General features: G+C 47.7%; 2 protein-coding genes across 2 annotated transcripts in view; one reads left to right on the top strand and one right to left on the bottom strand.

Moving 5' to 3' along the window:
• FSCN1 (fascin actin-bundling protein 1) overlaps nucleotides 1–11,137 on the top strand; it is a 38,650-nt gene extending 27,513 nt beyond the window's left edge. The window contains exons 2-5 of the mRNA XM_034436575.3: nucleotides 4,455–4,611; nucleotides 5,737–5,858; nucleotides 6,405–6,572; nucleotides 8,032–11,137. Coding sequence (XP_034292466.2) covers nucleotides 4,455–4,611; nucleotides 5,737–5,858; nucleotides 6,405–6,572; nucleotides 8,032–8,234 — 650 coding nt within the window. The 3' untranslated portion in view covers nucleotides 8,235–11,137. The remainder of the gene's footprint in view (nucleotides 1–4,454; nucleotides 4,612–5,736; nucleotides 5,859–6,404; nucleotides 6,573–8,031) is intronic.
• An 11,533-nt stretch (nucleotides 11,138–22,670) lies between these two features.
• RNF216 (ring finger protein 216) overlaps nucleotides 22,671–26,651 on the bottom strand; it is a 75,136-nt gene continuing 71,155 nt past the window's right edge. Inside the window, exons 16-17 of the mRNA XM_034436573.3 lie at nucleotides 26,164–26,233; nucleotides 22,671–25,094 (exon numbers count right to left, since the gene is read on the bottom strand). Coding sequence (XP_034292464.2) covers nucleotides 24,760–25,094; nucleotides 26,164–26,233 — 405 coding nt within the window. The 3' untranslated portion in view covers nucleotides 22,671–24,759. The remainder of the gene's footprint in view (nucleotides 25,095–26,163; nucleotides 26,234–26,651) is intronic.

The raw sequence follows: 26,651 nt of genomic DNA, 5'->3' as shown, positions 1-26,651 counted from the left end.
ACAGCGTTCCGTGCGCCATTGGTGTTGAGTCATGCCGGCCACATGACCACGGAGACGTCTTTGGACAGCGCTGGCTCTTCGGCTTTGAAACGGAGATGAGCAGCGCCCCCTAGAGTCGGGAACGACTAGCACAGATGTGCGAGGGGAACCTTTACCTTTAACAGAGTTAGAAAGGACCTTGGAGGTCTTATCCAACCCCCTGCTTAAGCAGGAGACCCTCTTCCATTCTGGACAAAGGGTTGTCCCAATTTCTTGAAAAGCTCCAATGATGAAGCACCCACAACTTCTGGAGGCCAAGCTTGCGTTGATGAATCGTTCTCACCGTTAGGAATTTTCTCCTTAGTTTTAGATTGGTTTAAAAAGTGACTTACGACTGGTTTTTCACGCTTACGACCGTTGGCAGCATCCCCACAGTCACGTGATCAAAATTGATTGACCTACAAGGTCCCTTTTCAACGCTTTGTTATTCTGTACCTATCTGACCAACTTACATTTATGACGGGTGCAGAATCCGAGGGTCAGCCTTCCCAGGCAACGTCCATCGAGCATAACCAAGGGGGGAAAACCAGGTTTGCTTAACCAGAGCCTGATTCGCTTAACGACCCTGCACCCCCCCTCAAAAAAAAGGTCATAAAAATCAGCCGTGACTCGCTTAATAACCGCCTTGCTCAGCGATGGAAATTCTAATCCCGATTTTGTGGTCCGCAAATCGAGGACGCCCTGCAGAAGAGAGCTTTCCGGTCCATTTCTCCATTTTTTGCTTGGATAGCAGAATGGATGGGTCATTTTCCCCCTTCCCTCCCTCCCTTCCTCCCCCCACTTTGATCTGGCCATCCACTGAGTTTCCTTCCTTGCTCTAATTTTGCACGTCAGACGTTTTTATGGAGTCGATGCATTTTCGCTGCCGGTAAGATAGGTTTATTTTTGTAAGGGAAAAAAAAAAAAGGCTTTATTTCCTGTCTGCACTTAAAGAGCAAATGGACAGGAAGGCAAGCAACAGAAGGGCCTCCGAGTCCAAGAAACTCTTAAAACTCAAAAAAAAAAAAAGTCTTCAGAAGACAAACCTCTGAAACAGCCAGTGAAGACTTGGCTGGTAGAATCTGATACAAATTAAACAGAGTTGGAAGGGTCCTTGGAGGTCATCTAGTCCAAGCAGGAAACCCAACACCATTTCTGACAAATGGCACTCCAGTCTCTTCTTGAAACCTTCCAGTGATGAAGCTCCCACAACGTCCAGCAGACAGTTGTCCGACCTTAGTAACTTGAAGACCTGTGGACACCTAGAATTCTGGGAGTTGAAGTCCACAGGTCTTCAAAATGGCCAATGTTGGACAACCCTATGGCTGTGTCCACCCCCCCCCCCCCCATTTAAAGGCAGACTGTGTGCTGTAGGGGGTTAAGATTGTTGGACTTGGGACCAGGAAGACTCGGCTGAAGTCCACTGTGAACCGTGGAGCTCGTGGACGATTGAAGACCAAGTCAACCTTCTAACTCAACGTACTTGAAAGGGTTGTCTTGAGGGATGACATTGGAAGAGGTGAAGGCCAGTTTGTCTCCAGCATTGGAGGAACCTTCAGATTGTGATCAATCCGAAGGAAATGGAATTCCGTGTGCTTCCAAAGAGAATAGAGATAATTGGAGCCTGGCCATTGGTACCTCAAGCAAGACCTTGAGAAGGTCCACTACTCCATAAGAAGGTTGTGTCCTTAAGAATCCATGTTGTGCTTGGATTGCCTTTGTTAATGGTGCGTAATCACCGGAGGCTCAGAACAGAACAGAACAGGAGTTGGAAGGGACCTTGGAGGTCTTCTAGTCCAACCCCCTGTTTAGGCAGGAAACCCTCCACCACTTCAGACAAATGGTGATCCAACATCTTCTTAAAAACTTCCAGTGTTGGAGCATTCACAACTTCTGGAGGCAAGTTGTTCCACTGCTTAATTGTTCTCACTGTCAGGAAATTTCTCCCTAGTTCTAAGTTGCTTCTCTCCTTGATTAGTTTCCATCCATCACTTCTTGTCCTACTCTCAGGTGCTTTGGAGAATAGCTTGACTCCCTCTTCTTTGGGGCAGCCCCTGAGATATAGGAACACTGCTATTATGTTTCCCCTAGTCCTTCTTTTCATCAGACTACCCCGTTCCTGCAACTGTTCTTCCTATGTTTTAGCCTCCAGTCCCCTAATCCTCTTTGTTGTTCTTCTCTGCACTCTTTCTAGAGTCTCCACATCTTTTTTACATCGTGGCGACCAAAACTGGATGCAGGATTCCAAGTGTGGCCTTACTAAGACCTTATAAAGTGGTATTAGCACTTCACTCCTTGGCTGTCCTCCTGGGGAATGTCTGGATGCTATCTTGCTACTGTTCAGCTCTTCTCCGTGGGGTTTAGCTCAGAAGAGTGGGGCCACTGCATTCCTTTTCTTTCTTTCTCTTTTCTCCACGGGGTTCCTGCCATCTTGTCATTGTCTCTTTTAGCTGGCTGTCTCTGCCCCTGGAGGGGTTTTTTTTTTGAGGTTTTTTTTTTTTTTGTGCTCATTGGAGCAGAGACAGAAATGCTGAGGATGCAAATTCCGAACTCTGAGGAATTTCAAGAGCGGGACTTGCCAAGCATGTGAGCAGTTGGTGTTGGTCTGTGTGAATTTTGAGGAAGCAGCAGCAACTGCCGATGAAGCATTTCTCTCTCTCTTAGATTCCTCCCTGAGGGGTGAGCAGGGTCTTTGACAGGGGTGTCCAACTGCGGCAACTTTTAAGGCTTGGGGACTTCCAACTCTCAGAATTCCCCAAACCAGCCATGGATTTTTTTTTTAAATAGTTTTTATTGAATATAAATATTTAAAAAGACATACGTAACATATACACAACTAACATTTATACAACATATACACAAAAAGAATATAATTTCTTCTTAAGCATTTTTTCAGAGTGACGTTCTACACTTCTATTTATAATATATTCCTTCACCTTTCTGTAATCTAATAATATTTTTATTACATATATATGGATCAATCAGTAATATATCCCCTATATTTTTTGTATATTTCTAATTTTTAACTAATTATACCAATTATTCCATATTTTATAATAGTCTGATTCTTCTTTTTCTTGTAATTCTTTGGTTAATCTATCCATTTCAGCGCATTCTAAAATTTTCCCTATTACTTCTGTTTCACTTGGTATTTTTTCTTGTTTCCAATTTCTTGCGTAGGTTATTCTTGCAGCAGTTAATATATGAATTGTAAGATATTTGATATCCTTAGGGTATGATTTGTTAAATATTCCTAATAAAAATGTTTCTGGTTCTTTTTCAATCTGTGTTTTTGTTATTTGTTCCAACCATTTTTTGATGTTAGACCAAAATTTCTTTGCTGCCGGGCACGTCCACCATAAATGATAGAAAGTCCCTTGTGCCTTTTTGCACTTCCAACAAATTGGGCTATTTTTAGGTTGTATTTTTGCCATGGGTTTTTTTTCAGTCCCACCCTCCTTATTCGTCTTCTACAGGATCAAGTCTGCATTAGCTTAAAGCAGTGTTTCTCAGCTTTGTAAGATAGGTGGACTTCCAGAATTCGGTGTTCGTTAGATGTGTTAGCTTTGAGAAGAGTCTAAACCAGGGGTGTCCCAACTGTGGTAACTTTTATAGACTTATGGGCTTTAACTCCCAGAATTCCCCAGCCATCCATGGTAACTTTCAGACTTATGGGCTTTAACTCCCAGAATGTTGTGGCCCGCCGTGGCCAACAGAGCTGGCAGCAGAGTCGGACAGTGAGGAGGTTGGGAAGGAACATGGACCAATCCTGGGGGCTGGGGAAAGCTCGGACAAGGACTCTGCATCGGAGGCAGAGAGGGAGTTAAACAGCAGTGAGGCAGAGGAACAGCTGGAGCCTGTTCCCACATGCACAGAGCTGCCAGAAGACAAGAACAACTCAGAAAGCAGGGTCGACTTGGGAGTAAAGCCACACCTTGGAGGTGATTGGCCCCTCCCACTGGAAACAAAAGAGGAGCAAATGGGGAGGGGGCTTTTGCGGGAAACAATGTATTCGTTCCGTGACTCTGAGAGACTCTGTGCCAAGTTTTGCCTTGTACTGCGTTTGGAAACTAGTTACGTGGCAGCTTGCCAAGCGAGATAAGGTCTGTGTTGATAAATATTCCTCTGAAAGACTGTTTGGACAGGCCTTGCTGACTGTGAATGAAAGGAATTCACAGTCTTGTGTAAATAAAAGAGGTTTTGCCGGGACCGAGACTCTGCTCCCTGCTTTTTAAAGGAGCCTAGGTCAGAACATCGAATTCCCCAGACATCCGTGATAACTTTTAAGACTCAAGGGCTTCAACTACCAGAATTCCCCAGCCTTGCTAAGCGAGGGCTACCTGTATAGACAAGATAAGACTTTGGATACCTATTTAGGGGCAGGCCTACAAGGGCTGGCCTTGACTCCCTCCGCCATCTTGTGTCTCTTCTTCTAGGGATCGATCTCTCGGCCAACCAAGATGAAGAAGGTGACCAAGAAACCTTCCAGATGGAAATCAACAAAGAGACCAAGAAATGCACCTTCCGGACTTGTACTGGGAAATACTGGACTCTGACCTCCAACGGTGGGGTGCAGTCCACTGCCTCGACTAAGTGAGTTCCAGTTACCCCAAGGTGGATAAGAAATGTGTGTGAATGGGATATGAGTTTGAGTTCTTGCTTTGCACTAAGCCCTTAAATGGTGTGGTGGGTTCCTCCGGGTTTGGTCCGGTTCGGCCGAGCCGGTAGCGGTGATGATATGACGTCACCGAACCGGTTCTCCCCCCCCGCCCTCCCCCCCACGTTATTCTTACCTGTTATTTGGTCCCACCCCCAATCTATTGCTGCCTCCTGAGTCCCAGCTGATGACTAGAGGGAAAAAAACTGTTTAAACTCTTGCCGTTTGGCTTCAAAGGGTCGTCCTAGTGTTAAAAGCAAACAAATGAGTCGGGTCGTAAGTGCGAGGACTGGTCATAAGTGCGAGGACCTTCCAGAAATGACTCTGACCAGCTAGCCACGCCCACCTAGTCACATGACCTCCAAGCCACACCCACAAAATAAGCCACGCCCACAGAACCGGTAGTAAAAAAAATTAGAACCCATCCCTGGTTGTAGTTTATTCAACCATGGAGTAGCTAAGACGCTGAGCTTGTCGATCGAAACACTACCTGCTCCCAAGAGAGAATAATCCAAACACAGTAAACTTAAACAGCACTTGTGCAAAAACAAAAAAATAAAATAGCATCCGAGTCCAAAATAGCTCACTTTTGACTCTTCTGGAAAGTTTCTGAATTTGATGTCCAACAGTGTCAAACTCCAAACACATCCAGAATACGTAAACAATCTTGTTTCAAATTCGAAATGTTTTGTGTACATCTTCAGTGCTGGGCCACAAACATTTATTTGCTCAGTGCTTAAGAAAATAAATAAATCTGGGGGAAAAAAATGACTGCGGGTTGGAAAAGACTCAACTCATTTGGCCATTAAGCTTGTAGAGATGGGGGGGGCTCATGCTCTCCAGAGGCCGTAGCAGAAGAAAACTCATTTTTTCAGAAGCGTGTGGAGAAATCGGGAGAAAGCTACCACCATCAATCCTCAAGGGGGTGGGGTCCAAACCATTCTTGGTTGCATTGTGGTCCTGACAAGGGGTGGGGAATGTTTGATCTTCTTCTGGTCCTCCTCGTCTCCCTGATGCTACGGCAAGAAAAGGTCCTTCTCAATCTTCCTTTGCTCCTGCAGGAATGCCAACTGTTACTTCGACATTGAGTGGTGTGACCGGCGTATCACTCTGAAAGCTGCCAACGGCAAATACGTCACTGCCAAGAAGAACGGGCAACTTGCTGCTACGGTCGAAACGGCCAGTAAGTGCTTTCTTTGCCTCTGCCTCTCAGGAGAAGCCAGGGATGCGTTGGCTCAGTGGGTAAGCTTGTCGATTGAAAGGTCGGCAGTTCAGCGGTTCGAATCCCTAGTGCCGCGTAACGGGGTGAGCTCCCGTTACTTGTCCCAGCTTCTGCCAACCTAGCAGTTCGAAAGCAGGTAAAAAATGCAAGTAGAAAAATAGGCACCACCTTTGGTGGGAAGATAACAGCGTTCCGTGCGCCTTTGGCGTTGAATCATGCCGGCCACATGACCACGGAGACGTCTTCGGACAGCGCTGGCTCTTCGGCTTTGAAACGGAGATGAGCAGCGCCCCCTAGAGTCGGGAACGACTAGCACATATGTGTGAGGGGAACCTTTACCTTTACCTTATCAGGAGAAGCCAAGGGTGTGTCATGGTGGGAGCATTTGCTGCTTAAAAGTGCAAGTGTGGCCCTCCTGAATTGGGGTGATTGGAAGTAGCCTGGATATGGGAAGGAAGTTTGTTTTCTGGTAAATAGTGTTTTGTTCCTTCCGTTCTCCGATGGTAGGTGAGACAGAGCAGTTCCTCATGAAGCTGATTAACCGGCCCATCATTGTTTTCCGCGGAGAACATGGCTTCATCGGCTGTCGGAAGATGACGGGCACCTTAGATTGCAATCGATCTTCTTACGATATCTTTCAGCTGGAGTTTAACGACGGTGCCTACAATATCAAAGGTAAGGGCTCTACCTGGCCACAAGGTAGACTCTCCTTAGCGCAGGCATCCTCACACTATGGCCTGCGGGCTGGATACGGCCCGCCAATGCAAAGTATCCGGCCCACGGAGTGGTGGGATTAAGCCCCGCCCCTCACCGTGGGTTTATCTTCCAGCTGAGAGCCAGCTGAGGGAAAAGCAGCTCTGGACTTGTAAAGTACTGCTTTTAAATTAAAAGTCTTTGAAAACAATTTAAACGGGAGCGTCGGCAGGAGAAAGGCAAAAAAAAATGGACTGTTAAATTGGCCACGCCCACCCAGTCACATGACCACCTAGCCACACCCACCCAGTCACATGACCACCTAGCCACACCCACCCAGCCAGTCAGGGCCCCCCCCACCTGTTTAAAAAGTTTGAGGACCCCTGCCTTAGGGCATCAGTCCGCCAACCAGTTGCCATACTGAAGTCTGTTGTCAACTCCCAGAATTCTTAGCCGCACACCGGTTGGGAGGATTATGGACACCGAAGTCAAGAGAAGGCGGGTGAGGTCTTCCACATTCCCGTCCTGGAGGAGTTGAGATTTGAAAGTAGGAAGTTCGTGTTAAGGCGGGTTGAACTATCCTTGACACCGACGCTCAAATAGTTTGGGGAAGAGTCTCTTGGAGACTGTAGGAGAAGATCAAGGAGGACTGGGGGCGGAGTTAAGCAAGCCATCAGCCTAGAATCCTTACATTGCCACAAATGATCCGAGTCCAAACCCCTCTTGAATTCCCTGGACCCTTATTTGGTGCCAATTTTGTTGAACTTTAGTTGACCAGGTCCTTGTGTGTACGAGTTCTGACCCAGCACTCCAAACACAACAAACAAACAAACCCTCTGCAGTTGAAACAATGCTTCCTTTAATTAGGAGCGTCCGCAGCCCCAGCAAAAAGTTTCTCTCTCAACGCAGGCGAACAAGTCTGTCCGGCAGGAAGATGAATAGTTGTCTGCCACATCTATTCATCTCCGTCCCCTGCCTTTTATCCCCAGAGCTAGGGTGGGGCTTTGCTAGCAGCATTGGCTCTTCTGTCCCAAGGACCGGCCCATAGATTTCCACTGCTCTCCTCTCTGCCTTCTGTGCATCCGCGCATCAGGCACTGGACCCAGCTGTTCCTCCTCTTCCTCATCAGCCACCTCCAGACCTGGGGGCTGTTGACTCTCCATCTGAGGGCTGACGGACATCTCAAGCTCCTCCTCTGTCTCTCTGACAGCTCCATTCCCTCTTCCCCCTCGTAGCTCCCAGGTTGTCTCGATGGTGACCCTGATTTCCACGCCGTCGCCTCCTCATCTGATTTGGCTGCTGGAGGGGCCAGTGGCTGGACAGGCCACAACAGTAGGCTTGATACATATACATGGTCCTTTGTGCCTGACATCTCGTGGCCATGCTGGAGGTGCCTCCATGAATCCGCTCACCACTTCCCTCTTCCTCTTCCCCTTTTCAGATTCCACTGGGAAATACTGGATGGTGGGAAACGAGGCGTCCATCACCAGCAGCAGCGATTCTCCCGTGGACTTCTTCTTCGAGTTCTGCGACTTTAACAAGGTGGCCATCAAAGTCAACAACAAATACCTGAAGGGCGACCACGCTGGGGTCCTCAAAGCCTCTGCCGACGCCATTGAGCCCTCCACCCTCTGGGAGTATTAAACGCACTTTAGTCTCCTTCCCTTCGCTCTACGCTTCCTCTCTTCCCCCACTTCCTTTTTTTTCCGGTTGCCAACTTCCTGCAGGAATTTCCTTTTGGTATGTTCTGGTGTGTCTTTCTCAAAAAGAGAGGGATTCTATCTTTTCAGACTGGCCTGCTGCCTTTGGTCTGCCATATTGTTGTCGTTGTTGTTTTAAGTTGGCTTTTTTCCCCGCTTTGTTATGTGAGTTCATTTAAAACTGGAAGAAAAAAAAAGAAATTGTTTGTCTGCAGAAAATGTCCTGCTCTCACCTTACGGACTTTTTGTAGGGGGTGGGGGTGGGAAGGAAGAAAGGAAAAATTGGGTGGGGGATGAACGAATCTCTCCTTTGGCCTCTGCTGAATTGAAATCAATTCAATTCTGGAATTGAAAAGGAATTTATTTCTCAATCATTGGAATTGGAAAATGTGGCCCACTCTACCCCAAATGTTAGGTCTCCTCCTGAGAAGGAGGGGGTCTTCAGGAAGAGCCAGTATTGAGCTCAGCAAGAGCCCACTTTGGAAAACCTTGAGGGTTTTGTGTCTTCGAGGGCCCCACCTTCTGTCCCAGTGTTAGGTGGGCGTCCGTAACTCTTGTTCCAACTGGGCCTTCCGGTTTGAGTTGGGATATCTTCTGTAGTAGGACCCAAGAATTCTCTTTCTTGGCTTTTTAAGTTACTCATCCCCCATTCTCTGGCGAAGATAGAGAAGAAGTAGCTGAGCATGTCTTGTCATTCCATGGGATGAGAGAAGGAGGGGTAGGGGAGTCAAGATGTGAATCTAAGGTGAGCTACCAAAGCAGGACAGAAGGTCCGTCTTTACGCTCCCTGACCAAACGAGCTGCTTTTTCTGAATGGAATCGTAACTGGACCCCCTCTGCGCGTTCATCTCATCCTCAAAAGATCCGAGCTAATTCCTTGTTTCTTCCACCCCTTGTGTGCCGCCCCCAAAAATCATCTCTAAACATCTCCTCGAAACATGCCGAGAAGCCATTGATGTTGCCTTACGATTCCTTTCCCTTTCTCCCCGAAAGGTGCAACTGTTATCGAATTTCCCTTTTTCTCCTCTTTTATTACCTTTTCATTAATTTGGGGTCTCTTTAGCGTTTCATTAGAGCAGGCCAGGACTACCTTGAAGCTGTTGCTTACGGATTGGATGCATCAGATAAAAAGGCGTTGAGTTGCACATTAATATGTCCGTGCGTCTTTTCCCCCCACCTCCCTTTTGCCTTGGCTGGGGAGAACCATCTCGACATCTCCTTATTTCTCTTCAACGTTCATCCATGATGGTGGGTGCGGTTTCCCCCGCCAGCAGCTGATAATAACTTGACTTGGAGAGAGCTCTCCAGTTGAACAGGAACTTAAGTCATGATACAGATCAGTCCGCAGGAGACCTGAGACCTGTGGATCTCTCTTAGTTTTCCCCCTAAGTACTTCCCACTGAAATGTCTTTGTAGATTTGAGGGGGAGGTATGGAAGACGAGATGGAGGGGAAGGTTAGAGGAGAAGGAGGTCAAGCAGAAGTAAATCCATGCTGCGTGTCCACAAACTCTTCAGGGGAATCCTCCATCGCCAATTGTCTGTGTTCCTTAAAACTAGCATCATTTGCACAATACACGTCCCACTACATCGTTCTACCTGTTGATCTGAACTGGAATTTGTTGTCTTCTCATCTCGCTGCCCCTTCCCCCAAAGTTGTAAACTCTTGAGTCAATGTGTCTGCATCTCAGCAGCTTCCCAAAATCTCATCTCATCTCATCTCTTCTCCCGACAAGCTACGTGAGGGTCTCAAGAATGGGACCCAAGCATCATCTCGCGACCCACCAGGCCCGCTTCCGTGATCCTGCACTTTGCCCCGCAGAACCCCAAAACATGGAAAGTTGAACAGGAAATGGTCTTCTCTTGACTCTTAGATCAACCTGCCCTCCGAGCCAACCTAACTTTAGCCCCTCTGCTAGATTCGTTGTTCGGCATAGCCAACTTCAGTCTTTGCAAACTCTTGCTTAACTCTTTGGAAGTCCAAAAGAGTCTGTGCACGCATATTTTTGTGTGGATTTATTTGAGTATTTTTTGGTGGTTGTCCGATGTGATGCCTTCTTGGGGTTTTAATCTCTGTTTCCTTAGGCCAAGCAGACCCCAGATTTACCCCAAAGTCCGCGGGGGACTTCGCTTGAAATGGTGCTCTCTCTTTCTACCCAGATCCATGAATTTGTAAAGATCCAGATTTGTATTTCCGAAACGCGTTAACTTTACAGGGAGCCAGGGTTGGCCAAATTTTCAAAGGGGTTAGTGGGTTTTTGATTAACCGAGGGAGGGGAAAAAAAAAGAAAAAAAAGCAGGGACACGTCCTATGCCTTAAAAAAACGCATCCACACTCTGCCATCCATAAGGTGACTTCAATAGGAATTGGTGCTCTTAAACTTTATAGCAATGGAAATTATTTTGCCTTATGAGTAAAAAGAGGGTTTGAGCTGGAGTTCGCCTGGGAATCTTAACTGGACTGCGCTGAAGTTCTGGAAACAATATATATATATATATAAATTCTTTAGCTTGTGAAAGAAACCACAATTTGGGGAGCAGAGATGACTACCCAGTTGGCCTCCAGAGTTTGTCCTGTGTCTCTTGCCCACCTGGTGGGACTTGGATTATGTACACCTCACTGCCTTTCCCCCCGCCCCCCTCTGTAACAGTTTTTAAGTCAAGAATCCTTGCCTTCTATTTCCTTGACTATTGTGGCTATGAAAAGCATCTCATATCCTGATATGTTTAGTTAATTTCTCTCCCCCCCCCTTTTCAAAACCACTTTTTGTAAGTGCCATTTGTATAAGAAGCATCAAATGGAGAAGAGAATTGACAAAATAAAAACCTGCATACAGATATAAAACAAACGTGTGTGCGTGTTTCGTTATTTTAGAGGCTACTTTTTGGTTCCTTTGGGAAATTTGAGCCATGGATTTTTTTTTTAAAAAAAAAATCTTCTCTCTTGGTGTTCTCTTAAACCCTGATTCCCCCACAGAAGGTAGCTTAGCTTAGCCAAGGTACACAAAAGACAAATGATGTGATTTGCGGGACCCAAAAGAGGGGAGTTTATGCCGTGCATTTCCTAGAGGTAATTCTCTACCCTGTTTGCCTTGCAAAGTGAATTTTTCCTCTTCCCCGTTAATTTGTAGACAATTCACTGATAAATGTTCATTTGTGGAAGGGACCGTCCTCTTTCTGCAATTGTAAGCCACAAAAGTGTTGGTGGATTAACACCAGGCAATAAACAATACCCCAATCAAGGAAATCCCAACTCAACTCCATAAGCAGCAGCCTAATGAAGGAACCACTAAGAATGCTCCCACAAACACTAACGAGCAAAGCCACTTGAATTTCAACAATTTCTAGCACTGATGATGTTACCTAGTTGGGTAGTGAAATGTCCACAAGGAAACAACCAATCTCAGAGAGCATAAAGGCTCCACGGTGATTCTCCTCCATCCCACAAACCCCACTCCAGGGGTGAAATCCAGCAGGTTCTGTCAGGTTCTGGAGAACCGGTAGTGGAAATTTTGAGTAGTTCGGAGAACTGGGAAATACCACCTCTGGCTGGCCCCAGAGTGGGGTGGGAATGGGGATTTTGCAGTATCCTTTCCCTGGAGTGGGGAGGGAATGGAGATTTTGCAGTATCCTTTCCCTGGAGTGGGGAGGGAATGGGGATTTTGCAGTATCCTTTCCCTGGAGTGGGGAGGAAATGGGGATTTTGTAGTATCCTTTCTCTGGAGTGGGGAGGGAATGGGGATTTTGCAGTATCCTTTCCCTGGAGTGGGGAGGGAATGGGGATTTTGCAGTATCCTTTCCCTGGAGTGGGGAGGGAATGGGGATTTTGCAGTATCCTTTCCCTGGAGTGGGGAGGGAATGGAGATTTTGCAGTATCCTTTCCCTGGAGTGGGGAGGGAATGGGGATTTTGCAGTATCCTTCCCCTGTTATGCCCACCAAGCCACGCCCATAGAACCAGTAGTAAAAAAAATTGGATTTCACCACTGCCCCACTCCCTTCTATGATGATGTTACGTAGTTGGGTAGTGAAACGTCTCGAAGAAAACAACCAAGCTCAAGAGAGCACCAAGAAACCCCACATTATGGTTTAGCAAGGATATTTGAAACCAGGCTGAGATTAGCAAGCAATCGTGGGTTTCCAAGGAGTTTTTCTTTTTTTAAAAAAAAAAAAAAAATCTGCTTTGTTGGGCAGGAAACCTTTCTTGCCATTTGCATCTGTCCTTCAGCTCGGGGACTTTAATATTAAAAAGGTAAAAGTTCCCCTCGCACATACGTGCTAGTCGTTCCTGACTCTAGGGGGCGGTGCTCATCTCCGTTTCAAAGCCAAAGAGCCAGCGCTGTCAGAAGACGTCTCCGTGGTCATGTGGCCGGCATGACTCAATGCCAAAGGCGCACGGAACGCTGTTCCCTTCCCACCAAAGGTGGTCCCTATTTTTCTACTTGCATTTTTTACCTGCTTTCGAACTGCTAGGTTGGCAGAAGCCGGGACAAGTAACAGGAGCTCACCCCGTTCCGCGGCACCAGGGATTCGAACCGCTGAACTGCCGACCTTTCGATCGACAAGCTCAGCGTCTTAGCCACTGAGCTACCACGTCCCTGCACTTTAATATTAGGCCCTCCAATAAAGGTCGAAGTGCATAAAAGGATGCCCAGGGCACTTTACACAAAAGATACTCGTTTTATTGGAAAAGCAAAGTCCTCCTTCGGTGTTTCGTCTATTTGCTTTCTTATGGGCTTCCCTGCACCCATTCAGGCAGCGGCTGATGTAATAAAGATGGTCGGCCAGAGGTGGTTTAGAAAAGACAGAGGCCCTTAAACTGCGGTCCCCGTTGCCAGCAGCAACTTGCAAGCCAAACGTTGAGGTTTAAAAAAAAGCAAGATGTGCACAAGTAACAAAATCGGTGGAGCAGAACTGAAGCCCTGCCACCGTTTCTCTCATTATTTCCCATCGCCTAAAAGAATAAGGAGTCCTCTTCTTCTTCTGGGTTCTCTCGGCCGTTTCCAATATTCACTACGTTTCCTGCTAAAAGCCATAGTAATTAAACCACCGTTGAGTTAATTAAATGCTCAAGTCAAATCTCGTCTTGAGTTCAGCTGTTAAAATTCCCTGGCCCCAGGAGTGGGCTTCAAAAATTTTTGCAAGGGGTTCTCTGCCTGGTTGCTGGATGGGCGTGGACATGGTGGGCGTGGCCTAGTCGGCCTCCTGCACCACAGTGGGGGGTGAGGGTGTTTTTGCCCTCCCCGGGCTCCGGAGGCTTTTCTGAAGCCTCCAGGACGACGAAAAACGGCCTCCCCAGGCTCCAGAGGCCCTCTGGAGGCCAGAAACGGGCCCATTTCCAGGCCTTCCCAAACTTCTGGTAGGCCCGTTTTTCACCCTCCCTGAGCCTCCGTGCACGCCCTGCACTTATCTGCATCCAAAAGGGGCCGTGCGACCTCCCCCCAATCCTCCCCCATGCTCCTGGCATGCAATGGCAAAAAGGTTAGCCCACACTGCCCTAAGCCGTGGTCTGCAAGCCACAATAAAGGGCTTCACCTACAGCTTGCTAAGCAAAAACCAGGTTGCAACGTGTGAATGTGTTTTCCTCAATCTTCCAGGGATCCATTGTCTCATGTACTCAAGGTAGGGAATCCAGCTACGGTGGCTTGCAAAGCGTGGACACCAGAAGTGGGTTTCAGCAGGTTCTGACCAGTTCTGGAGAACCGGTAGCGGAAATTTTGAGTAGTTCGGAGAACTGGTAGTAAAGTCGGACTGGCCCCGCCCCCATCTATTCTCTGACTCCCGAGTCCCAGCTGATCGGGAGGAAATGGGGATTTTGCAGCAAACTTCCCCTGCCATGCCCACCAAGCCACGCACACCAAGCCATGCCACGCACACCAAGCCACGCCCACAGAACCGGGAGTAAAAATTCTGACTGGCCTTGCCCCATCTATTCACTGCCTCCCGAGTCCCAGCTGATCGGGAGGAAATGGGGCTTTTGCAGCAACCTTCCCCTGGAGTGGGGAGGGAATGGAGATTTTACAGTATCCTTCCCCTGCCATGCCCACCAGGCCACGCCCACAGAACCGGTAGTAAAAAAAATTGAAACCCACCACTGGTGGACACCTCCCAGGCTCTCTCGAGTCCCGAATCCACTACGTAGCCCAGAGATACTAACTACCGGTAGTCCTTGACTTGCAGGAATTCATTTAGTGACCGTTCAAAGTGACAACGGCACCGAAAAAAGGGACTTAACGACCGTTTTCCCCACACTTAGGACCGCTGCCGCATCTCCCCGCGGTCACGGGATTGACATTCGGATGCTTGGCAAACTGACTCGTGTTTATGACGATTGCAGCAGCCTTCGCTTAGCGACCGGGTTACTAATTTAAGGACAGCAGCGCTTCGCTTAGCAAACGTGGCGAGGAAAGTCGTAAAACGGGAGCAAAACTCCCTTTAACCGACGTCTCACTTAACAACGTATATATTTGGGGCTCCATCGTGGTCGTAAGCTGAGGAGCGCCTATAGTTTAACCGAGCGGCTTGCCAGAGGTTTTAAGAGGCATGGTTTTCGTTCCTTCCCAAGGCAAATCAGCCCGCACAAGGGCCTGCAGAGCTGCAGCTGACCCTTAATAAAAACAGGATGAGGCCTTCCCGTTGCCATGGTGATGAGGCCTGACGGAGCATCTTGCCCGGAAGATCGAAAATGGGGATTTGCAGCCCCCCCCCGAGAGCAAAAATAAAATAAACCAGAAAAACAGCTGGCGATGGTGCACATGCCCCACCGAGAGGGCTCTCCGTGCCACCTCTGGAACGCATGCCATAGGCTCGCCATCACGGGTAGGAGCAGGGGGCTGGACTAGAAGACCTCCAAGGCCCCTTCCAGCTCTAGTCTATTCTAAATCCTCTGAGCTTCAAAAGTGGCCTCCTGGAACGGCCATCTCCGGAGACCCTTGGAGAAAACGGCGAAATCTGAAGACGTTTTTGGGTCAAAGGGGAAGATCAGTTTGCCGCCAACAGGTGGTTAATTTTTAACAAGTTTATTCTTGAATTGGGGGCCGGGGTGGGAGAGGAAGCAGGAGTTTGGAGAGTTTTTCTTTTAATCTTCTAAGCCATCCTGAGTCAGTTGGATGAGATGGGCTGCTATATAAATAATTTTTTTTTTTAAATTACACTTCCCTTATTACCAAGGTCTGGGCACGGCTCCCTGGGATGACTCAAGCCAGAAGAATAAACGGCTATTAAGATTCAAATATTCACGGTTACCATCCTGAAGTTCTCTTCTAAACAACCCCCCCCCCCATGGCAATTACCTTCGCTTCCTCCTTAAAGAGCAATTAACAGTTTTTACAGAGGTTTTGAACCTTGGCTCAGCTGCTGCCTGCTGACCTTTCCAATCCTCTCCGGTGTCATTAAAAGCACCGAGGGGGAGAGAGGGGACGATGAATTTAAAAAATAGAAGACAGAACGGATGCGCAAGGAAAACGCCGAGAATTCTCTTTAAAAATCAGATTTTAATCCGCCTCCCAATTACATTGGATTTTTTTTTTTTAAATCAAATTTTAATCGCTGCCTCGTGATTACACCGAATTCCTGGCGAAAAAGGAAAACCTGCGAAATTATTTCAATAGTGGCTTTTCAAGAACTGCACATCGTTGGAGGGGGGAAAGACCAGTGGTGAAATCAATTTTTTTTTTTTACTACCGGTTCTGTGGGTGTGGCCTGGTAGGTGTGGTTTGGTGGGCGTGGCAGGGGGAGGATACTGCAAAATCCCCATTCCCTCCCCACTCCAGGGGAAGGATACTGCAAAATCCCCATTCCCTCCATCTCCGTTCCCTCCCCACTCCAGGGGTAGGATACTGCAACATCTCCGTTCCCACCCCACTCCAGGGGAAGGATACTGCAAAATCCCCATTTTTCCCCACTCCACGGGAAGGACACTGCAAAATCCCCATTCCCTCCCCACTCCATGGGAAGGATACTGCAACATCCCCATTCCCTCCCCACTCCAGGGGAAGGATACTGCAAAATCCCCATTCTTCCCCACTCCAGGGGAAGGACACTGCAAAATCCCCATTCCCTCCCCACTCCAGGGGAAGGATACTGCAACATCTCTGTTCCCACCCCACTCCAGGGGAAGGATACTGCAAAATCCCCATTTTTCCCCACTCCACGGGAAGGACACTGCAAAATCCCCATTTTTCCCCACTCCAGGGGAAGGATACTGCAAAATCCCCATTCTTCCCCACTCCAGGGGAAGGACACTGCAAAATCCCCATTCCCTCCCCACTCCAGGGGAAGGATACTGCAACATCTCTGTTCCCACCCCACTCCAGGGGAAGGATACTGCAAAATCCCCATTTTTCCCCACTCCACGGGAAGGACACTGCAAAATCCCCATTCCCTCCCCACTCCTGGGGGAAGGATACTGCAAAATCCCCATTCTTCCCCACTCCACGGGAAGGATACTGCAAAATCCCCATTCCCTCCCCACTCCTGGGGGAAGGATACTGCAACATCTTCATTCCCATCCCACTCCAGGGGAAGGATACTGCAAAATCCCCATTCCCTCCCCACTCCTGGGGGAAGGATACTGCAAAATCTCCATTTCCTCACCACTCCAGGGGAAGGATACTGCAAAATCCCCATTCCCTCCCCACTCCTGGGGGAAGGATACTGCAAAATCCCCATTCCCACCCCACTCTGGGGCCAGCCAGAGGTGGTATTTGCCGGTTCTCCAAACTGCTCAAAATTTCCGCTGCCAGTTCCTGTCAGAACCTGCTGGAATTCACCCCTGGTGAAAACGTCTCTTGCAGCAAAATCATCACTTCCTGCTCTACTTAATTTGGGAGAGCACCCCGCAAAAAAACTTAGCAAAAGTCAGGATGAGACATGCTTCCAACAGCTAGCTTTTGTTGCTGGCTTTCCTTGTTTCCTTGGCTGTTTTTGTCTTGGAAGCAAGCAAAAAGTGATCGGCCTTGGTTTTACGTAGGAACCTGCCCGATTCCTGTTTCGTTTCACGGAATCCGCGTGGGCGAGCTTCCTGGTGGATCACAGGCCACGTGGACTGAGGTGGGCTGTGGAAAAAAAAAACGCAATTTAGTTCTCTCTCTTGGAAAGCCCGTGGCCTTCGGATCTCGTTGCTGGCAAATCCGTAGCCAAAACCATCAACCGTATGTGCTTTCTTTGCAACCGATGTTGAGAACAGAACTGGTTGCGAAAATCTGCAAGGAGGCCCAATTCAAGAATCTTTCCAGGATTTCTGCGTTCGGCAACCAAAATTTGAGATCGGCAATGAGGTCCCTAAGCGAAGCGGTTGCTAAGTGAAAAATCCTGTGATCGCCACTTGCTTGTAAGCCAATTGTAATGACAAACCTCTTGTGGCCCGCCAGCAGCCAGCAAAGCTGGCAGCAGATTCGGAGAGTGAGGAGGTTGGGCCAGTCTTGGAGTCTGGGGAAGGCTCTGATGAAGGCTCTGCTTCGGAGGCAGAGAGAGGGCCAGGGCCGTCTAACAGTTACCAGCTGCCTTCGGAGTCAGACATCAGTGAGGCAGATGAACAGCTGGGGCCTGTTCCCAGTGTGTGCATGCACAGAGTTGCCAGACGAAGGGAACAACTAAAGAACAAGGGTCGACTAGGGAGTAAGGCCACAGGTGGACGATGAAGGGCCCCTCCCAGAGGGAATAAAAGAGGAGCGAAAGGGGAGTGGAGTTTGCAGGAGACAATTCGTTCATTCCTGCATTCTTCCCAAGTATTGCGGCGTCTGAAAGATATCGGCCTGGCCACTCTCCAAGCCCGATAAAGGTCGGTAATTGTGAGCTATCCTGAAAGACGGTGGGAGAGGAAAGACTTTGCTGGAGAGGAATTCATTGTAAATTAAATAAACACAGGGAGGATCAAGGACCCCATAGACCAGTGGTGGGTTGCTACCAGTTCACCCCAAATTGGGTGAACTGGTAGCGGTGGGAGGCTCCGGCCACCTGCCCGGATGTCTCTGCACATACATAGAAGCGTTGCGCACACCGAGCGAACCGGTAGCAAACGAAATTGAGACCCGTTACGGCTACAGACCCAGTCAAGCATGGGTCACTAAGGAGGGATGGCTAGGGAAGAATTTGTGGGTGGGAGACGCTCACGGAAGCTGAAGGAGGGAGAGGTGGGGGGATTAGAAAAAGCATTTGCATGGTAATTTTATGCAGAGGATCAGCTTACCGGATTCCCCAAAGCCAACTCCAACGGCGGCCCTCAACCGGGCTGGGAAGACAGGGTGACACTGAGCGCGCTCGTGTTTGAAACACGAAGCTAATCTGTTGCGACATCCTTGTCATTTTTCTACCCGCAGCTGCCCGTTCATTTAAGGGGTGAATTTCCCCCCGTCGTCGCCAAATGCCCCTTCCTCTTTATCTCAGATTAGGAGCTCAGAAATGACGAGCGTGCCCGGCTCCCCTCTCTCCCTCATCCTTGCAGCGAAGTGATTAAAGATCACCACAGGCAGTCCCCCAACTTCGTTTAGCGACCGTTTGAAGTTACGACGGCACCGAAGAATGTGACTTGGGACCCCTTTTTCCATCGCTACGACCTTCGCGGCAGCCCCCCCTGCCCCCACCCCCGGTCACGCGATCCGAATTCGGATGCATGCCAACCGGTTCATCCTTAGGACCGTCGCCGTGTCCCCGAGGTGATGCGTTCCCCGTTTTGCGACCTTGTGACCAGCCAAGTCAAATGGGGATGCCGGAATCACTTAAAAATGAGTGTTACTTAACAATACAACTGCGGTGATTCGTTTAACAAGCGTGGCAAGAAAGGTCGTAGAATGGGGCAGAATTCACTTCACGAATGTCTCACTTCGCAACAAAAATTGGGCGTGTGTGTGTCAAGTGTGGTCGTAAGGTGAGGATTACCTGTGTTCATTGTGTAAGTGAGCGTTTAAAAGCAATAGCACTTAAGACTTATATACTGCTTCACAATATTTTACAGCCCTCTCTAAGAGGTTTACAGAGTCAGCCTCTTGCCCCCAATAATCTGGGTCCTCGTTTTACCCACCTCGGAAGGACGGAAGGCTGAGTCAACCTTGAGCGGGTCAGGATCGAACTGCTGACAGTGGGGCAGAGTCAGCCTGCAATACTGCATTCTAATGGAAGGAAGGAAGGAAGGAAGGAAAGGAAGGAAGGAAGGAAGGAAATAGCACTTATTTATATACCACTTCACAGTGCTTTTACAGCCCTCTCTAAGCGGTTTACAGAGTCAGCCTGTTGCCCCTGACAATCTGGGTCCTCATTTTACCGACCTCGGAAGGAGAAAGACCGAGTTAACCTTGAGCAGGTGAGGATCGAACTCCTGGCAGTCGGCAGAATTAGCCTGCAATACTGCATTCTCACCACTGCGCCACCACGGCACTTAAAACAAAAAGTTTCGCCTTTTTTTTTGTGATAAAATTTCCACCATTTTCACCCAGGGATAGTGACGTCTTTCGAACTGCAGAGATTTGAAGATTTGCAGGTAATGGCAACCGAGCTTATCTGGCATGACGGATCCTCCCGTAGGAAACCAGGATACGTAAAAAACAGGGAGCACAAATTTTTTTTTAATTACAAAAAAAATCGAAATTACAATATAATACAGAAACTTTTTACACGCGGATTAGAACGGTTTCCTACCAGAAGGTAAAGAAAAATATTCTTTTTTTTCCTCTCTCTCTCTCTCTCTCCTGGTTTTGGGTCTTCCTTTTTTTTTTTTTTTAAAGTTTTCAGCTATGTTATACAAAGTTGTAGAACATGCAGCTCTCCTGTTGATAGGGCTTTGCTCCTTTAAATTAATTTCTCTCACTCTCTCTCTCTTTTTTTGCTAAGTGCAAATGCTAAGTTTCTCTCTCCACCTTTTAAGGCAAGTTAAATTCAACACTGCAAAGTTGATAATAGAAAGTACCTATTAAAATGTCAAAAGAGGGGGGAAGAGGGGAAAATCCATACACTTCTCCTTGTCTACCCGTAAACAGATGAATGCTTTTGGAGAGATAGATACTATATACCGTATATATATTTGTATATATATATATATATATGTATGTATACATAAAAAAAGAAGCTACCAATAAAAAACCACACCCCTCAAAAATGGAATTCCATACAATTTCCATTCTCCACCCAAGTAACTTTCCACTCGTAGGCATGTCCGTTTAAACCAGTGGTCTCCAATCTTGGCAACTTTTTAAGACTTGTGGACTTCAACTCCCACAAGTCCTCGGCCAGCAAAGCAAAGCTGGCTGAGGAATTCTGGGAGTTGAAGTCCACAAAACTTAGAAGTTGCCAAGATTGGAGACCCCTGGTTTAAAAGATTCAGGAAAGATTCGGATTAAAAGAGAGGGGGGGAAAAAAAGACAAGCAGACGATTAACCCAACAACATCCAGGAGTTTAAGAGAAAAAAAAAACATATTTTCTAACAAAAAAAAAAAAAGGAAAAAAAAAAGGAAATCGGGGGAAAAGTCACTCCTGCATCCATGCAGACTAATCGATCGATCGTATGCGATCCAGAAAGGGAAAAATAAAAGATCTGAAGGCAGCTGGTTTGGTTTGTAATCTCTTTTGCCACACCCTTGGTTAGGATCTGGTCTTCATAAGGGACAGCCGAGGACCCAGAGTTGGCTTTTAAGACTGCAGCTGGACTCCCGTTTTATTTGCACCACCTCTGCAGGCATGCTTGCAAAAACACCTTCCCATCTTCAAGTTTTGAAGAGTCAAGGATTTATTTATTATTATTATTTTTAAAAAAAGGTGGGTTTGGTATGACATTACCTGCTACAGATCAGACCAAATAATCGTCTCAATGGGAATTGACAAAACTGGAAGTCGTCATTGAGATGCATGTTTTGGGCCGTCTCTCTCGTTCTTCTTCTGAGAAGCTTGTTGGTAATTTTGAAAGAAAAGCAAAGAGCCGATGGGAATCGGAGGTCTTTGGAGGGTCATTTGAGGAAGAAACCCATTGTTTCTTCCTCAAATGAATTGGGAGACTTAGTCCCCAAGGCCACACGACCCACAAAAGTCCAAGAAACAGACTTGTCTTTTCTAAACCGTGAGTGGGCCAGCTGAAGTTCTCCAGAAGATACTGAAAGGTAAGGTGAGCATGAGACAATTTGGGCTTTTCTTCTATCCCACAAGTAGGGAGAATGGAAATAGAAATTACTAGTTAAATCAGGGGCTCTCCAACGTGGGCAACTTTTAAGACCTGTGGTCTTCCCCATTCGCAGAATTTCATTTCCGTAAGGATCTTGGCTGGCTGGGGAATTCTGGGAGAAGACCACAGGTTTTAACGTAGGCAAAGCTGGACACCTCTTGAGTGAAATGATAAAAAGAATTCTCCCCTCACCTGTTATGGGCAACCTTATTCCAAACTCCTTGTTTTTACAGAAATGAAACCTAAGAGGCAGAGTTGGGTTTTCTACAACCAGGAGTAAATAAATTCAGCCTTTACCCAACAGAAAAAGCTGAGCTAATATTCTGGAACTCAAAAGCACAGGAAGAAGGGGATTGTTGCATCAGTAGTTCAATGATGTAGGAGAAGAATGAAGGATGCAAACTCTCACTTTAAATCTAGCCCAAATAGCCAAAACCTATCCAGAATATGTTTTTTTTTAAAAAAAAAAGCAGCTTTAAGATGCAAAAGAACTCAATTTCCTAGGAATGAGGATTCTTTCTTAACTCAAGTACTTCTATGAGAATGGGTCCCTTTTGGGTTTTAGCAAAATTATTTTACATATATTTTTAGAGATGTACTGACAAGTCAACAATTGCTACCTCAAAGAAGCCAACAGTTTAAGGTGCCAATGTTAAAACCTGAATAAGATCCATATAAGAACAGTATCGGATCAGCTTGGGCTTAAATGTTTTTTTCGTGGGCTTGGTTTTCGTGGCCGAACGGTAACAAAGCAAAGGAAAAAAACACGATTTTGAATCTACGTGGCTAAGATGGGGGCCAGAATGGCAAGGGACACATGGAATGGAAGACAACCGAAAACTTTGGGATGGAAGAACTTCAGGAAAATATGGCTCCTATCAGATTAAATTCCCAGCTGCTCCCAACACTTTCGCCGTGGAGTCCATCACACTTTCTCAACCAAGGAAAAGGGTCCAAAATTTGCCACGGGGAACGTTCTGATCTATCGATCAGTCTGATCGATCCTTATTGATTGGGGATTAGGTGGGCCACGTAGACCTACGCACACTGGGTGGCGAGCGCTCTACCTTGGAAGCGAGCAGCTGTTCAAAGCAATCCCGGTTTTATTTCAGAATAATTTGAAAGAAAAGCCTATCGGGAAAGAATCGGGAGTTGCATGATCACGTCCAGAAGGAAAGGGGAGAAGAAGGTCAACTGTTTGGATATCCAGGAGGAAAAACAAACAAACATAAAAAGCCGGTTTGATAATATTGTTTAAAAGGAAACAGGTAGCTAGAATCAGGGAGGAAACTCTTGAAAAACGGCTGTCGGCTTCATTTTCCTGGCAGTTCCCCGATTCTTTTCCACACTTAATGGAGGGTGAAGAAATGACAATATTTACGGGCCTCTTTGCTATGCCTGTCATCCAAGGAATATAGGTTTTTTCATGGAGTAAATTAAAAAAAAAAAATTGTAAGGAGGGAGGGGAGCAATCTGGGCGACAAACAGAGTTAGTCCTGGTTCAAAAACCATCCCTTGTATTCTATTGCTTGACCTGACCCAAGACCCCGAAGGGAAACCGTGGGGAAGATTCCCTCCGTTGGATTTAGATTTTAGGAGAAGAGGAGAAAGCCATTTTCTGCAACATTTCCCTCTCCCTCCCCAAACCTGGCGTCCACCAAAGATGCAAGAGGCTCTTCAGCTTCCAGGCTTCTGGCCCAGAGAGACCTTTCGCTGGCCAAACTTCTTCGGAAGAAAGGTCATCAACCTGATGTGGGTGGCTGCTGGTTTGGGAAGGGAAGCTGTTTCTGAAGACAAGGACGTTTTTCCTTCCTGAAATCATCACGAGAACCAGCTGTGGGGCTCACTTCCTTGTCCTCCAAGCTCTGGCTGATCACGCAGGAACTTTCTGGCATGTTTTTGAGGTCACACCTCTTCCCAGTGAGGGTATGGAAGCCACGGAGGACCGAAGGGGGTACAGGTGTACTGAAGGTGGAAGGGGATATCTGGGGGGAAGCAGGAATATTTGGAGAACAGGTTCTATCCATCCATCCATCCATCCATCCATCCATCCATCCATCCATCCATCCATCCAACTGATCTACTAAACTAGGGGTCTCCAACCTTGGCAACTTTTAAGGCTTGTGGACTCCAACTCCTAGAGTTCCTCAGCCAGATGGGAGTTGAAGTCCACAAGCCTTAAAGTTGCCAAGGTTGGAGACCGCTAGTTTAGTAGATCAGTTGGATGGACGGATGGATGGATGGACTTCCAACTCCTGCAGCTGGCTGGGAATTCTGGGCTTTTAAGATGGGTGGACTTCCAATTCCCACAGCTGGGAGTTGGAAGTCCCCTCCTCTTAAAGGTTGAGGAGCACTGATCTAAAGCCATCCCTTAAAACGGTTCTGCTGAAGAACCCAAGACCGAAATGTTGAGAGCACACATCTAGCTTCAAACCTGGGCTTTAAAGAGCTGGAGGACGCATATGGGAGCTTAGAGCCATGTGCTCCCACAGGTAAGGGAGAAGGTCCAAGGCGCGTAGGGGCAGTTCTCCCAGCCGAGGGAGCAACCTGATGCCAGAGAAAAAAAGCGGAAACCCAATTGCACACCTGTCTTTCCACGGAACCCCAATACTTCTGACCTCTCCGTCAGTTTGTCATCCCTTCCTCCAGCTGGGGCTCTCATTTCCACGCATAATAGAGAAAAACCTCCATGGGCTCCAGGGTTAGTAGCCAAATCAAGGTTCCGCTGAGCTGCTTGTCAAATCCCCGAGGGTCTCCCCCAGCTCGCTTTAGGAGACCCCGACCCCCTTAAGAAAGGCATCTGTCCCATGCTTTTCCTAGCAGAAGAGGGAAGCTAAGAAGACCCTCCTCCCGCCACGCCTGGCGTTCTGGGAATGAAGGGAACTGCCACCTGAGCGTTTCAAATATTCCAAACTCTTCCTCTTCCTCTGCCACCTTCAACCTCTTCTTGGGTTGAGGTGTTGCGAGGTCCTACAGCTATGGAAGGAGATATTTTGGCGATGCTGTCGTCCCCTCCTCCCCACTCCTGCGGAAGCCCTCTTCTCAAACACTGAGAGCACCTGGAGAAAAATTAAACAGTGCTGGGATTAAACCCCTTATTGCAAACTAGGGCTCCCCTGCGCCTAGCGGAGGGCAGGGAAAACGGATCTCTGAACTGGGAGACAACCAGGGAGGCGGAAGGAACAGGAGCCAAGGCGGAGATGGTAGCTTTCGTGGGGAGGGAGGGAAGGAGGGAGGGGGGAGAGCGAGCATCGACAAACCAGTGTGTGTGGACTTTCCCTGCAGCAAGTTCCGGAAAGGAACGGCGCCTTCCCGAAAAAGCGGATCAGAACCGATGCCGAGGCTGAGGCCCGAAGTGCATAGGGAGATTGTGCTCCAGCTGAAGGTTCATTTGGGGGAAGTCGTAGTTGACTCTCATGTTGGGGAGCGGGGGCACGTAAGGGGCCGGGATGGGGCCCAGGTTGATGGGGCCGAGGTTGTTGTAGAGCGGGTGCACCGGAGGGAGAGGGAAAGGCGGGTGGCCGAAAGGGTAGGGGCGGATTTGATGGTGGTGGTGGTGGTGGTGGAAGTTCTGGGGAACAGGCCTGGGGATGGCTTCGATCCGTGGGATCTTCTCTGCGGGTTTTTCTGCCGGAGGCCCGATCCGCTTAAAACTGTTTTCTGCAAAAGAAAACAAACAAACATATATATATATATATATATATAGAGAGAGAGAGAGAGAGAGAGAGAGAAGGTAGGCAAGAAGGTGACAATTTTACAAAGAATTCTGGGCGCCCTGTTTGAATGGGTTTCCTAGTATTAGGATGAAGTAAATCCAGCTCATTTGGACCGACCTGCGTGCCACGTCTGTGTTTGTCTTTTAAGGACAAATATGGACTAGCACTGATGATGTTCCCTAGCTGGGTCATGAAACGTCTGCAGGAATACAACCAAGCTCAGAGAGCACCAAGGACCACCCCCCGCCAGTCCTCCTCCTCCTCCTCCTCCTCCCTCCCCTCTGCTAACCATACTCCCTTCTAGCACTGATGAAGTTATCTAGTTGGGTCATGAAACGTCTCCAAGAAAACCACCAAGCTCAGGAATCAATAAAGACCCTACAGTCCTCCTCCTCCTGTCTTCTCTTCCTCCTTCTCCTCCTTTCTCCTTCTTCCCTTCTTCCTTATCTTTCTCACTCCTCCTTCTCTTCCTCCTCCTCTCCACAAACCCCACTCCCTTCTTGCACTGATGATGTTACCTAATTTGGCAATGAAGCATCTGCAAAAAAACTACCAAGCTCAGGAATCAATAAAGACTCTACAGTCCTCTTCTCTCTCCTCCTGTCTTCTCTTCCTCCTTCCCCTCCTTTCTACTTCTTCCCTTCTTCCTTCTCTTTCTCACTCCTCCTTCTCTTCCTCCTCCTTCCCACAAACCCTCCTCCCTTCTTGCACTGATGATGTTACCTAGTTTGGCAATGAAGCATCTGCAAGAAAACACCAAGCTCAGAGAGCACCAAGGACCACTCCTCCTCCTCCTCCCTCCACTCTGCTAACCATACTCCCTTCTAGCACTGATGAGGTTACCTAGTGGGGTCATGAAATGTCTGCAAGAAAGCCATCAAACTCAGAGAGCGCCAAGGAGCCCTCGTTTCAACCCTGAGCTACAAATATTCTCCTTTATTGGTAAAAGACAAATATTCCCACCTAATGCAGCTTCCCTGCTTCTATCCATTCAACACCAAGTTTCAACCAACCTCCGCTCTTCCTCTTTTGTTCTTCTTCCGCTTCCTTCTGAATTTCGTGGATTATCTTCTCGTCGTCCTCCTGTAAGGGACAGGGAGACCCAGAACTGTCACCAGAGCTATAGGTCGATACGCTTACAATTTATACGTGTATATAAAAAGGAAAATCCGCGAGGCTGAACGAAGGTGCCCTCCAGCTTCTGCAAGGGGGGAAAAAATCTAATTTATTTTGCACGCATGTGTTTTGAGACCTTGACTCGAGTCTGCTGCTATTTGTTCACAGCGGATCAACCCCTGACTCCAGGGCTGCAAATATTTCACCGCTACCCCTTGCAATTTCTGAAATTTCATCCACAACACTTGCCACAAAACATGCCTCGAGGTCTTCTCCCGAGGAGCAACTGCCCGGAGCACTTTTGTGAGCAATCTCCATTCTTGTCAGATTTAATAGATTAACAGAGTTGGAAGAAGGGACCTTGGAGGTCATCTAGTCCAACCCC

Source organism: Pantherophis guttatus, chromosome 14 (assembly GCF_059756535.1).
Source record: "Pantherophis guttatus breed Tessera chromosome 14, ASM5975653v1, whole genome shotgun sequence".
In the NCBI taxonomy this organism is placed as follows: Eukaryota; Metazoa; Chordata; class Lepidosauria; order Squamata; family Colubridae; genus Pantherophis; species Pantherophis guttatus.
Note: the sequence above shows the minus strand (reverse complement) of the source record. Positions and strands in the feature narration are given on the sequence as shown.